Here is a 13,375-nt window from a genome sequence, read left to right on the forward strand (position 1 = left end):
GTGTCTGCAGTCTGTCAGGCTGTCTGATCACAAAGGAAGGCTGTACTTCTCTGGCCTCAGCTCTGAGCTCCAACCCCTCCCATCTGAGAGAGCTGGACCTGAGCTACAATCATCCAGGAGTCTCAGGAATGAAGCTGCTGTCAGCTGGACTGAAGGAACAAGGCGGGAGACTGGACACTCTCAGGTATGGAGAGAATGTCTGATAGAGGAGGAAGAGCTGGAAACATTTCCTGTGTCCTTCACTTACTTCCTGTTTGTTTCCTGCATATGAGACATGAGATAATGCTAATTCACATCAAATTAGCATTAGCTAATAACGGCAGCCCACTTAGCATTAGCTGCTTTATATAAAGCAAGACTTTGCGTTAGCTGCCAATGCTTATTCACCTAAAATAAGCATTAGCCACTTATGGCAGCCTATTCAGCATTAACTCCTCACATCGTTAAATGCAAGGGAAAACAGTGTTAGCTTAGCACATGATGCTAATTCACCTCAAATTAGCATAAGGTAATAACGGTAGCCTACCAAGCATATGCATCTCACATTGTTATAAAGCAAAGGCAAATGATATGAGCATCCAGTGCTACTGATTATTCACCTTAAATTAAACGTAGCTACTCGTATTGTTAAAAAGTAAGGGAATACAGTGTTAGCATTAGCGGATCATGCTAATTCTCCTCAAATTAGCATTAGCTAATAACAGTAGCCTTCTTATCATTAGCTGTTCTCATTGTTATAAAGCAAAGGAAAACGGTATTAACATTAGCTGCTACTGATTGTTCACCTAAAATTGGCATTAGCCACTAATGGCAGCCTTCTTAGCATTAACTCCTCACGTCGTTATAACACAAGGGAAAAGAGTATTAGCATTAGCTATTGTCATTGTTAAAAAGTAAGGGAAAACAGTGTTAGCATTAGCGGATAAGCCAATGCTTATTCATCTAAAATTAGCATTAGCCACTAATTGCAGCCTTCTTAGCATTAACTCCTCAGTAATATAATGCTAATTCACATCAAATTAGCGTTAGCTGCCATTGCAAAAACCAAGAATGTCATGAGAGAGTGATACATGCATTTATCTCTTCTAGGCTTGACTACTGCAATAGTCTTTATTTTGGTATTAACCAGGCCCTACACTGGCGTCTACAGAATGCGGCAGCCGGACTCCTGACAGGCACTCGTTAATTTGATCTTATCTCCCCAATCCTGACATGTGTACACTGGTTACCAGTACGTTGTAGAATCGACTTCAAATTTTGTTGGTTGTCTTTAAATCTCTGAATGGATTAGCTCCATCTTATCTCTCTGACCTTTTAACAAGAAATAATCCATGTTGAGGCCTCAGGTCTGCAGATAAGTTGCTTCTGACTTTCCCCAGAACTAGACGTAAAAACAGAGGTGAGCAAGCTTTATCGATCTCTGCACCTAAACTCTGGAACAGTCGCCCTTCACATCAGGTCGTCACCAACACTCGACATTTTTAAAACCCGGTTGGAAACACATTTGTACTCTGTAGCTTTCAATTCTGACGAGTCTTTATAGTAATTACTGTGTATGTTTCCTATTTTATCTCTACTCTACTCTCTACTACAGCACTTTGGCTCAACCTGTTTTTAAATGTGCTGATAAATAAATGTAGATTTCTTTGAATAAAACAGTGGAGCCGAGCTTTGAGCCATCCTCAGTGTGTAACAGTGTGTGTGTGAGAGCCATGTAATGTCCATGTGTGCATGCTGACTGTGCTGCTCTGACCCCCCTCCTCCTTTCAGGGTGGAGCCTGCTGGAGTCCGATGGTTGAGACCAGGTCTGAGGAAGTGTAAGTGTGTTTTTAATGGGATTCATGAAAACAAAGCAGCACACATTCAACCATCTTCATCATGTCAGGAGTCATCATCAAAGTGTCAATCAATGAACAGATGATGGATCAATAACTGCAGCTGGATTGTGTTTGTTCTCTCCATCAGATTCCTGTCAACTCACAATCGACACAAACACAGTGAACACAAACCTCCAACTGTCTGACAACAACAGGAAGGTGACACGTGTGGAGGAGGTTCAGCCATATCCTGATCATCCAGACAGATTAGATGTTTGGCCTCAGCTGCTGTGTAGAAATGGTCTGACTGGTCGCTGTTACTGGGAGGTCGAGTGGAGAGGAGACGTTGATATATCAGTGAGTTACAGAAGCATCAGAAGGAAAGGAGGCAGTGATGACTGTAGGTTTGGACACAATGATCATTCCTGGAGTCTGAGCTGCTCTGATAATGGTCCTCGTTATGTTTGGCACAATAACAGACGAACACCCATCTCCTCCTCCCCCTCCTCCTCTGTCTCTAACAGAGCAGCAGTGTATGTGGACTGTCTTGCTGGCACTCTGTCCTTCTACAGAGTCTCCTCTGACACTCTGATCCACCTCCACACCTTCAACACCACATTCACTCAAACTCTTTATCCTGGGTTTTGGTTCTGGTCTCCTGGTTCCTCAGTGTCCCTGTGCTGAGTGTAAAGAGTGTCTCCTGTTAGAGAAACACTCTGACTGTTGAACAGATAGTTCAGTTGATGTTTGAAACTCTTCTCAATGATTCCTTGTAAACTTCTTCCTCTTCAGTCACAAACAAACAGGAAGTGATGTCACATGTGTCCCTGTCCACACAGCAGAATGAGTCTATTGCTGACAGTGATGTACAAACAGAGTGAGCATTTCTGAGGCCCAAAATAAACTGAGTAGTTCACTGAATGAACACTGTGAGCTCAGTTCCTTCATCATTAGTATGGATTATATATGTATATGTATTATATTAGTATCATATATATCAGGTGCTGCTGGTTTCAGTCATTGTGCAAATGTGCTGTTTGTAAGGTTGTAAAGCTGCAGTCAGCTGAGACTGAAGAAGTCACCTGATCAGTGAGCAAACGTGAAAACGTCCAGATGAACAGAATCAACCTTTTGGGATCAGCCAGCAATGCAGCATCATTGTTGTTCAGGTTCAGAGGTTTGCAGGAATGAACTGATGACCAGAAACAGCTGCAGAGTCCAATAAAATACCAGCTGGAGTTCAGCTGCATTTGAAGAAGTCAAAGAAAAGTAAGGATGGCAAAAGGCGATGTTTTCTTCCAAAGAACTGAAAACATGGTCGACGCCTCATTAGAAGAATCATCTGCACATTTGTGAGGAACTCTAACCAAGAAAGCAACACAAGAAAGCAACGTCACACAGATCCAACAGACAGTTTCCATGACTGGAAGTGTTCAGTGTAAAATGCTACATTGCATTATTGCATCCTCTCACCACAGGAGGTGCTGTTGGCACCACTGATTGCTGATCAGCTGTTCTCTGATGATCTGATTGATCCTGTGAATAACGGGACTCACTGAACTCTGTGACACAGTGAAGATTACAGAGTTTAACATCTGACTGACGTCACACAGACAGAAGGATGAACCAGTGAGGCACAGAACACAGTTACTGGAGATACTGGATCAGCTCCATGTGAACCTCTGATGGAGAAGCTGCTGACCCAGAGAAACATCAGGACATGACAGGCAGCTGCACTGATCTAACAACATGTAGCAGAGCTGATCTATGTTAGAGGATCTATGACAGCAGCTGAAAGTCCAACACTGGATACCAGCTGAGCCTGTGCTGAGTGTTACAGGAAAAGAAACACTGACACTGGTAGACACAGTGATGCTGACTGGGGCACAGAGCTGAATGATGCAGCATCAGGACACTGTTTCAGTCTGACTGACAGAGAAACCTGTAGCTGCATCTACATGTGAGGCAGAGGCCACACAAGCAGGTTTCTATGTTTCACAGTGACTGAGATCTTCAGTGGGGTGGACATGCTCCTGTACAGACCTCTGAGGAGAACCAAGGTGCAGTCAAAGAGTCCAGTCTGTCCTCACAGATGTCAACATGTGGTTTCATCAGGTCTGCTGTCAGCTAGCAGGCTCACATCAGAATCACTGTTCCTGAAAAACACAGTCTGTGTGACATCATCAGTCAGCTGATCGTCCCAGATCTGAATGGTTTCTGTCTCTACTGAGGAAGTCAGAGAATCTCACTGAGGTGTGGATCAGGTCTGAGTGACCTGTGGAGGGACAGCTTTAAACAGTCCACAGGTCTCACGTCCTGCTCAGTCTGGTAGCAGATACCTCGGATTGTTCCAGATGTGCTGACATCACCAGCAGCAGCAGCAGCACAGCTGTGTGATACGATGAATCTCAGTTATTGATCCAACACACAGTAAATACAAAGATCAGGATTTATGAGAGTAATCATTATGAGTCTGAACACATGATCACTGAATGTTAGTCTCCACAATAATAAGCTAACACAAGCAAACACAGCTTTCAGCTCTTATTTTGAAACTTCTTTAGAGAGCTGTGATGTGAGCGTGCCTGGCTCTGAGGCACTTGGGTCAGCCTCTGTTGTTTAGAAGTGTTACAGACTGTGAATGACACAGACCTGTCAGTTTCATGTTTGTCTGTAACACAGCTCAGGGGCTCCATGCTGAACGCATCCATCCAGTGTTATTGATCCAGGACTAATACCAGCATTGGGATCAATACTACACAATCACATGTGTCCACGTGATGGATTTGACCAGCTTTATTCATTAATGATCAATCAACTTATTTACTGCATCTGAGTCCAGCTTCATTTAAATGATCCAACCATGAAAATGACATCAGTCCTACAGAAGCACTTAATGCTAACAGGAAGTCATTTATTAAGGTGGAATAACACAGAGAGACACAACCACTCACAGTTAACCTGACCCCACTAACTGCATGTGTTTGGACTGTGGGAGGAAGCCGGAGTACCAGAGAGGACGCACACAAACACGGGAGAACATGAAGCTCAGCACTGAAACAAAGATGGTGGATTTGACCTCAGGACCAGGCGTGTAACTTCCAGGGGGGTTACAGGGGTCATGACCCCCCAATAATTAGATCCAGCCAATATAATTTCATCATTCCAGTTTATAAAATTATGAATTATCTTGATTTTCTTTGATCGTTTCAATTATTATCAGCAAAATAGTTTCATGTTTAATCATCTAGTAATGTAACCCCGCCTCCTCCGCTGCATACTTGGTATTACCCAACCAGCTTTCTCTACAAACCTTCACTGTTTGCTGTCTGTTTGTTAGCGCAGTCGCTGGTGCCAGAGACTGCCAGTGACTTCAGTCTGAGGGTTTGAAGTTTCCATGTCTGTGTGATGTGTGGTGTGAAGGCTGCTGGTTAAACTGGGACTCACTGTTTAAAGCACTGAGTGCTCATAGAGAGATGCTCCATGAGTCCCAGTACAGACTACAAACATGGTGGAAACTTAGCTTTGATATCCACACACTCTGCACGTCTGTGAGTAACTGTGATGAAGATGTGCAGAGATCTGTGTACAAACAGGAGAAAGACTGTAAAGACTCTGTGCTTCTAACAGCCTCTGTTAACATATGTGAGGCTGTTTGTTGTTGTTGCCATGGAGCTTTGCACTGTTTGGGTCAGCAGGTCATGTGATCAGGTTTGTTCTGTGAAAGCTGGACGATGGTTCAGTGTCAGGGTTTGTTTGCATTCATCAATAAATATCTAAATAAATCAAAGACTCCATGTTTGTTCTTTCATCATGTGACCTCTGCTCATCCATCTCTGTGTGTATCAGGATACATTTAGTTCATAATACACAGAAAAATCAGAGTTATTACCTGTAATAAATGTGAAAGATTCCTGCAGTGATAACCAGGCAGGACTGAAACACATCCAAGCTGTCACCACGGTAACAGCACCGTCCATCCACAGGTGAGGGGAGGAGCAAAAAGAGGGACTTTCACCATTTTATACTAAAAACACTCGACTAATGTTTCTAATATGAAACAAATAAGCCCACATTAATGTGAGCATTTATTAAATAATAATAATAATGATTTCCTCCTGATCTCATTTCCATAGCAGAGAAAACTGTGGTGTATATTGAGGTGGAGGGTGTGGTCTATGGCTCAGGTGTAGAGTGAGGGTGGGGTGCACCACAGCAGCATGCTGGGACTGCTGAGGGTGGAGGAGGGAGTGATGATGACATCAGAGCTGCAGCAAAGCAGTCAGCAGCACAGAGACCAGTGAACACACAGTCTGTTCATCTTTGCATAGATACAATATATAGCACAATATTGAATGACAGAGACGCTGTGTGAGCTTCCACAGATACACTGACGTCAGTATCCAGAGTCCTCCTGCTGCTCCCCTCAGAGCCCCGTGATCAGCACCAACACATTCAGTTAGATGACAGAGTCCAGCTGCAGCTAGAATCAGCTCTGTGAACAACAGCACAGCGTCAGTGTTTCACACTCAGTGAAAGGAGGAAACACCAGAAGAACACCATGTGTGCTACGTTTCCCAGGACACACTACAAACTGCACAAATACAGAGCAGCACGTGGAAGGACCTGGAGCTGCATTTAAAGAGAAAAGACAGCGTGATGTCCTGTATGGACAGGTGGAAGGAACCAAGTCCTCAGCTGAAACACTCGTGTTTGTCCACAGACAGGAAACACAGCAGGAAACAAAGAAGCTCATGGATAACACACTTCCTGTCAGTCACAATGAGGCTGGAGCCAAACACAGAAAGGTGTTTTTGTCCAGATGAGCCCAGAGAAGAAACACGAGTGTTCACAGACATCAGAAGCTCAGAGAGGTGAAACATGAGGTTGGAGTCCTCGTCAGCATTCAGAAGAGCTGCTGTGAAACCCTGAGTACTCATGACAGACTCTGATGGCACAAACACATCATGATTCAAACAGAAAGACAAACATGGAGCTCCTGATCCTCCTGCATGAGAACAAGCTGACATGAGCGCTGTGTCTGAGAGTGTCTCCCTGTCACAGTGACAAGAACACAGCTGCTGCTCACAGTCATTAAACTGACCTGAGGTCAGCTGCTAGGACGTCTCTGTGCTCCTTACATATGAACCATGTGACCTCACATCAGTGCTGTGGATGACTGTAGTCATAGAAGAGTAGAGCTGTAGCAGGTGGTGTGAGGAGGAGGAGGAGGTGGTGTATTCTAGTTAATGCAGTACTGAAACACTCCAGCAGAGGGCGCTGTTAAGTCCTTATTGTAACACAGTTACTGTGTGCAGTTATACTTCATACATAATCTGCACTTATTTCCATCAGACATGCTGTCAGTAAATGATTGGTTTCTATTGATTCTACTTCCTGTTGACTAGTTTGATGTCAGTGAAACAATCACAGCTGATTGTGTGATGATGTAAACTGTCACTGTTACATTCAGTGTGTGTGACATCATGTTAGTGCAGCTGATAACAGCCTGGTTATGATGCTGTTAGAAACACATGAACGTGTCCATAGATCAGTGTGTGTTTAACATGAGAGCTTCAGCCCTGCTGATGTGTTCAATAAAGACATGCAGGAAAACTGATGAGACTCTGAAATAACTCTTTATATTTATAATGTAACTCTGCATCAAAAGAACAACAAAGGATCCCAGACAGGTTTATGTCAACAAAGACGATTCTGATGTTTCTGTGTTTCTAACAGTTTGACATTATTAGTAAACAGACTGCAGTGAACAGGATTTATAAAGAGCTTATATATAAAGATATGACAGCTGTTTGTTGATCACTCTGTGTTTGGACCTGATCAGTCCAGCTGTTTACTTGAAATATGTTCATTTACCTGTTCTGTTATATTTATGTTCTTGTCTCTGTTGAAAAACACATTTTAATGTCCCTCAGATTTTTCTCCCAGATGAATAAATATAAAAATGACACAAACTGACTGCAGCTACTTTTTGTCCTTTCTGTCAGAAACCTTCATGTGACTCATGAGAGACACGTTTCAGCTGTTTGTGACAGATCAGAGGCCAACAAGTCATTTATAACACTTTCCATCATTGTTTAGCACAAACACATGTTGACACAGCAGCGGGGCCGCAGTGAGAGTCAGAGCCAGGAGATAAAACTCCTGTTTGACCACAGCCTCAGTTTGTTCCTGCAAACACTTCCTGTTGTTGACTGGGTGGAGTCAGGAAGCCAGCGAGGCCCTGCAGGACTGAGACTGCAGACTGGGACGTGCTCTGTGATGGAGATCAACAGCATCACTGACTGTTTCTGTGAGGACACCATCATCCCAGCAGGGCTGTTTCCCAACAACAAGCCTGGACCATCAGAGACCTGAAGCTGCTGCTGAATGAAAGAAGAGGATCTTCAGGTCTGGAACAAGGACGAGCTGAGAGTGTTAATAACGTTACTAATGTTCAGTTACACTTTACTAGGTCACATCTGTGACACACGTCACTTAAATAAAGAAGGAAATATTGGCTCTGTTTTATCTGCTGGGCCCAAAAGTGACTCCCTGTATTTAAACTGCTATGAATAACTTGTTGGTCTATAATATGTGAAACATGTGTCAAATGTCTCCATCATGAAAGATATCAGGTCATCTTGAGCCACAAAAACATTCCTATCATGAGGTAGAAGCTGGAATCAGTTTGTTGCAGAGGGACGTTTATATATCCCATATTTATCCAGTTAAAGTCACATTGAAATTCAAAATGTCTTTTCAAGAGTCGTCTGTCCAAGAGGAGCAGAAACAAATATAACAACAGTTATTTAAGCTGTTTTAAAGGCCACAAAGGAGCAGATTGGTTATAATGCAGCTGCTTCAGAGGAATAAAGATGAAACACTGTTTTTATTTCATGTGTAACACCTTTCAATCATGTGTTGACTAAAGTCTATTGACCAGTATAAGTAAAGACATCACACACACCCACATGGAAACACTGAAACCTGTTTTTGGTGCAGCAGCGGTCCCAGCTGCTCGCCTTTATCTAGACTGGGTCGGCTGCTTATCTCAATATAATCAATGTTTAAAGTTCTCAGTGTTTCTGTGTTGCTTCGTATAGGATCTCCCAGCATCATCACTGTGCTGTCCAATCATTGTGTGCTAGGTTACCCTTATAGTGCGATGTGTGTTTGCACAAAGAGAAGCATGTGTGTCAAATATAAATAAGCACAGAACAGAAAAAGCTGCCAGTTTCTTCTATTTAGAGTCAAGTTAGTGTTTTGTGTCTTTGTTTGAGGCCTAATGTCAAGCAGAGGTGTGTGTAACTGGACTGCTCTGTTATATGCAGTGTTGGGACTAACGCGTTATTAAGTAACGCGTTACAGTAACTACGTTATTATTGTGGTAACGAGCACGGTAACTAGTTATTATGCCAAAACCAGGAACGCGTTACTCGTTACTGGGATTTAGATAGGCTCGTTACTTCGTGTGGTGGATATCGCGGAGCTTCCACAGATTCAATAACATTAGCAAGTGGTGGAAGCCAGCAGGTGGATGAAGGAAAAGGGAGGCAGGAGGAGAGACCCGAAGCGGCCGCCGGTCCGCGTGTCAGGTGAACTGAACTTCAGGTAAGAAGTTATGACCTGCAGTCTGTCGGAGTCAGATATAAACCAAGTTTAGGTGGAGTTTATTTTCGGTATGCTGACGTTTTTGTACTGCGTGCTAGCTAGCATGATGGAGTTTCTATACAGCTGGGTGGGTGCTATGTTACTGATGTTGAACTTTATTTTGTTCATACGGTTAATTATTAGAGTTGCCAACCGTCCCCTAAAAAACAGAATCGTCTGGTATTCAGAGAAAATATTATGTGTTTCGTACTGAGGTGAAAAGGAACACAGTTTGTCCCGGACTTCAGCTACAATGAAAAAGACACAAAGCTGAAGCTGCACAGCTGCCTCTTCTTCTCTCATTCTCTCCTCTCCCGTTTCTACTTCAATCGTGAAACTGATCAATGATCAGCTGATCGGCTTTTCTCTCTTGTTTATTTATCGCCCACTTTGCGCCAGAAAGAGGAAACCAGCGGATGTCGCGCTAAACAACAGCAGCACGTTTAAGCTTGATCAGCTGTTGTTAGAATTTATTTAATATTAATTTCTAGTATCAGCTGATGTTTGCTGGAGCCACAGCTGTAAAGCTGCTGGTCATGATGTCGGTTTGGTTAACTGGTGAGAGGGAAACATGCAGATGAAACCAGGAGATGTCCTTACTGAATCATCAGAGCTGAACAGGTGATGGAGAAACAGGTTTACCTTTTAGGTGACATGAATGAGTTGAAGGGAAGTTATGAACTGTTTCTGAGAGACAAATAACACCAGGATCCTTTTCTATGTAGCTGACAGCTGGTAACTGTGCAGGGGCGGGTCTAGCAAAGTGTTGCCAGTGGGCCAGGTAGGGCATTAACAGGGAAAGGGGGGACAAGGAAATACTTTTCTTTATTATTCTCATTTAAAATGTCTCGCTTTTAAAAAAAATAATTATCTGAGTCTTACAACAAACAATTGATAGATTGATACATATATACCATCAGAACAGTGTACATCACTGTCACAACAGTGTTTGTTTTCATTCAAAGGCTTTATGATTTTTCCTATAATGGTGGGCGGTCTCTAGTCAAAATGCCGGGACGATTGTTTTGTCCCAGTCCAGCTCTGTATGCAGCTCATCTGCAGTCTGGTGTTACCTACATCTTTCCTATTCAGAAGGCAGAATTTCCAAGTTCTGAGTACAATCAAAAGCACCACAACTGCAGTTTTTGTGTTGGATGTAAAAAGCAGGCTAGAATCATGGCGGCGGTCAACGACGGTCCAGCGCGGGATTTCTCTCGTGTGGAAATGTGCGCATTATTTTTCCTTTCTATTGGTAGGTGGCACAGTGCACTTGTGGCAAGTAAGCAAGATAGAAGACTGGCAGTCTTGCTGGGTATCCAGTTACGGAAGCAACACATTAACAAGAGAATTCTGAGTAAAACCAAAGTTACTTTCCCTAGTAACTAGTTACTTTGAAAGTAACGAGTAACTTGAAGTAACTGAGTTACTTTTTTAGAGAAGTAACTAGTAATGTAACTAAGTTACTAATTTAAAGTAACTTACCCAACACTGGTTATATGTGTGAAATGTGTGCTTCTCTTCAGCATCATCTTTGTCACTGCTGATTCCTTTGTGTCATCATGTGCTGAGAAGAGAGAACAGTTATAACGGAGGAGCAACAGGAAGCCCTGAAATCTGCATCCAACAAGGAAGTGTTGGCTCACCAGTGATCCCAGCAGAGCCACTGGTTTGGCTCCAGTTGTTCTAGATTCAATGATGTTCCTACAGATACATGTTAGCATCTTTATTGTAGTAAAGTCTTGTAATGTGAAGCTAGAAACAAGGCAGGAAACAGCTCCATGATCTGATCTTAATGATGTTGTTTTTATTTCTGTCTTTCAGAACTGGATTGAAACTATCAAAGGTCTAAAACAGCCTCAACCCTCCCAAAGACAAACTTTACACACGTCATCTTTCAGCTACAATCTTTGTTGCAGGGATCTTCTGCCAAACAAGGCTGAGAGAAGATTTCTTACAGCTGTCATGTTGATGCTGTTTCAATCTTTGGGCAAACACACTCATATATTAGGGCTGATATCAGGGCTGCACAAGTTCTTTGTGATCATGAATAATAGAAGTGTGCCTGTTGAAGATCATGTTTGCTACATGATTATATGTCCTGTTATTGTTCTGTATTATATTCAGCTTTCAGCATCCTTTCCCAGCCCCTGTTACACCATCCATACAAAGCCAATCTGACTGTGAGCCAATGTGTTTGATAGTTTGTGTTGGATCAATAGATTTGACAGACTTGGTTCTCATCCAGAGGAAACAGTCCAAATTCAGATCTAATGAAATGATGGAGGCTGTTTCCTCACCACGGTGCTAATGTGTGACTAACAAGGCTCATGGTCTCCAGCAGACAAGCGCCTGGAATGAGGTGAGCTGAGTGTTGCTTTGGTGGGTCTGTGCCCACGTCATGCATCAGGATTCATATTGGCAATAGTTCATATCTCTGTTCTTTAGCCTTCATCACAAAGCTGTGAAGGAAAACAAACATCTAACAGGATTTGATGGATGCAAAGTCCACTGAGCTCTTTGTCATTTACAAACTTGTCCAACCAACAAGAGCACAGATGAAAAACACAGTGACACTTAAAGGATTTTGCCATATATGAGCATAGATTACTTTCATATAGATTTGCAATGCAGGCTTTTGGTGAGCCGCTGGGTTCTGTCTAATAATCATCTCAGCATTTTACAATAGAATAGCTCTTTATTAGCTCTTCATTTATTGTTATTGGACATGAAACAAGGAAGCTGTGTTTCTCATTGGATGTTAGTTTCATGTTCATCAGGATCATTTTCTAAAGAGCTGATATTTAGACCATTTACTGCACTGGCTGCACATTCTGTCTACATTTCTCTGTATGTGCTGTGTTTGTCTTTCATATTTCTCCATATTGACACAAACAGTGAACAGCAGTAGATCTACTCTTCATCTGTTTTAGGCCCAGTGAAAGATCTGAAGCAGAAATGGTGTCATTAGGAGAAGAAGAACGGCGAGGAGGCAGCAGCTCTTAAAGATGAAACACAGCAACTTAGCCCTGAGCTCAGAGAGCTTCACATGAAAAAAGCTCCTCAAGCAGATCATGTCAGAGGTTTGTCATCAACAGGAGGAACTGTTCATATCATAGAATGAAGGATGCTGTCAGCTGGATGAAGAAGGTTATTTAATGGCAAACGTTCACATTGAAGTCAAATTGTTGTGGTGTTGAACAGATTCATGGACTGATTGTCTCCAGAATGTTAGAAGAGCTTCAATGAATCATTAGAAACAACTTACAGCTGCACAGTTGTGTCAAACACATCTTTGTGTCATTGTGGGATTTTTGTGTTTCTACATGTGACACACGTCTAAAACATGCACACAATTTGAAGACAAACAGGGACTCATTTGTTCCCACAGCCAGATGCTGAGAGCCATTTCCTTGTAGTCCTGTGTCTATATATATGTACCATTAGATGTTATTGGAATGATTGTCAGCTTTGATAGTTTCATGTATGTTTAGCTGGACGGCTGTTTGATCCTCCACATGTTTAAAGGTGTCCAGTCCTGAGACACTGGGGTGGAAACAGCTGTGATGTCATTGGACTGTCACAAAGACAGAAGTGCATGAAGTGAGCAGCCAAGGAGCCGCTGATGTTTTGGATTCAACAGCATTTGAAAGGTTGACACAGACACATTTGCACATAGAAAGCTGAATTTGTCATATGCCACAGTGAACTCACTGTTCAGTGTTTTTCAGGAAGCTTTTAACTGCCTCTGCTGCCAAACAAGCAGCTGATGTCCTTGAGAAGAAGCTGAAGAAGTCTTCAACAACAAATACAGGAAGTGGACTTTCAAATACTAGATTCACTTTAGACTCACACAAGAAATGACTCAACTAGCTGTGTTTGATTGACTCCTTTGACTCTATGAAAGC

At 42.6% G+C, this 13,375-nt stretch overlaps 1 protein-coding gene across 1 annotated transcript; it reads left to right on the forward strand.

Annotated features, from left to right (window-relative positions):
* Positions 1-1,973: 1,973 nt before the first annotated feature.
* Positions 1,974-5,807, forward strand: LOC120435242 (neoverrucotoxin subunit alpha-like; the record flags this gene model as incomplete). The annotated part of the gene is made up of 2 exons (XM_039604398.1): positions 1,974-2,470; positions 5,738-5,807. Coding segments are annotated over 2 exons (567 nt in total), but the record flags the coding sequence as incomplete, so codon positions are not given.
* Between the last annotated feature and the right edge of the window lie 7,568 nt (positions 5,808-13,375).

This window comes from Oreochromis aureus, linkage group 3 (genome assembly GCF_013358895.1).
Source record: "Oreochromis aureus strain Israel breed Guangdong linkage group 3, ZZ_aureus, whole genome shotgun sequence".
Taxonomy (NCBI): domain Eukaryota; kingdom Metazoa; phylum Chordata; class Actinopteri; order Cichliformes; family Cichlidae; genus Oreochromis; species Oreochromis aureus.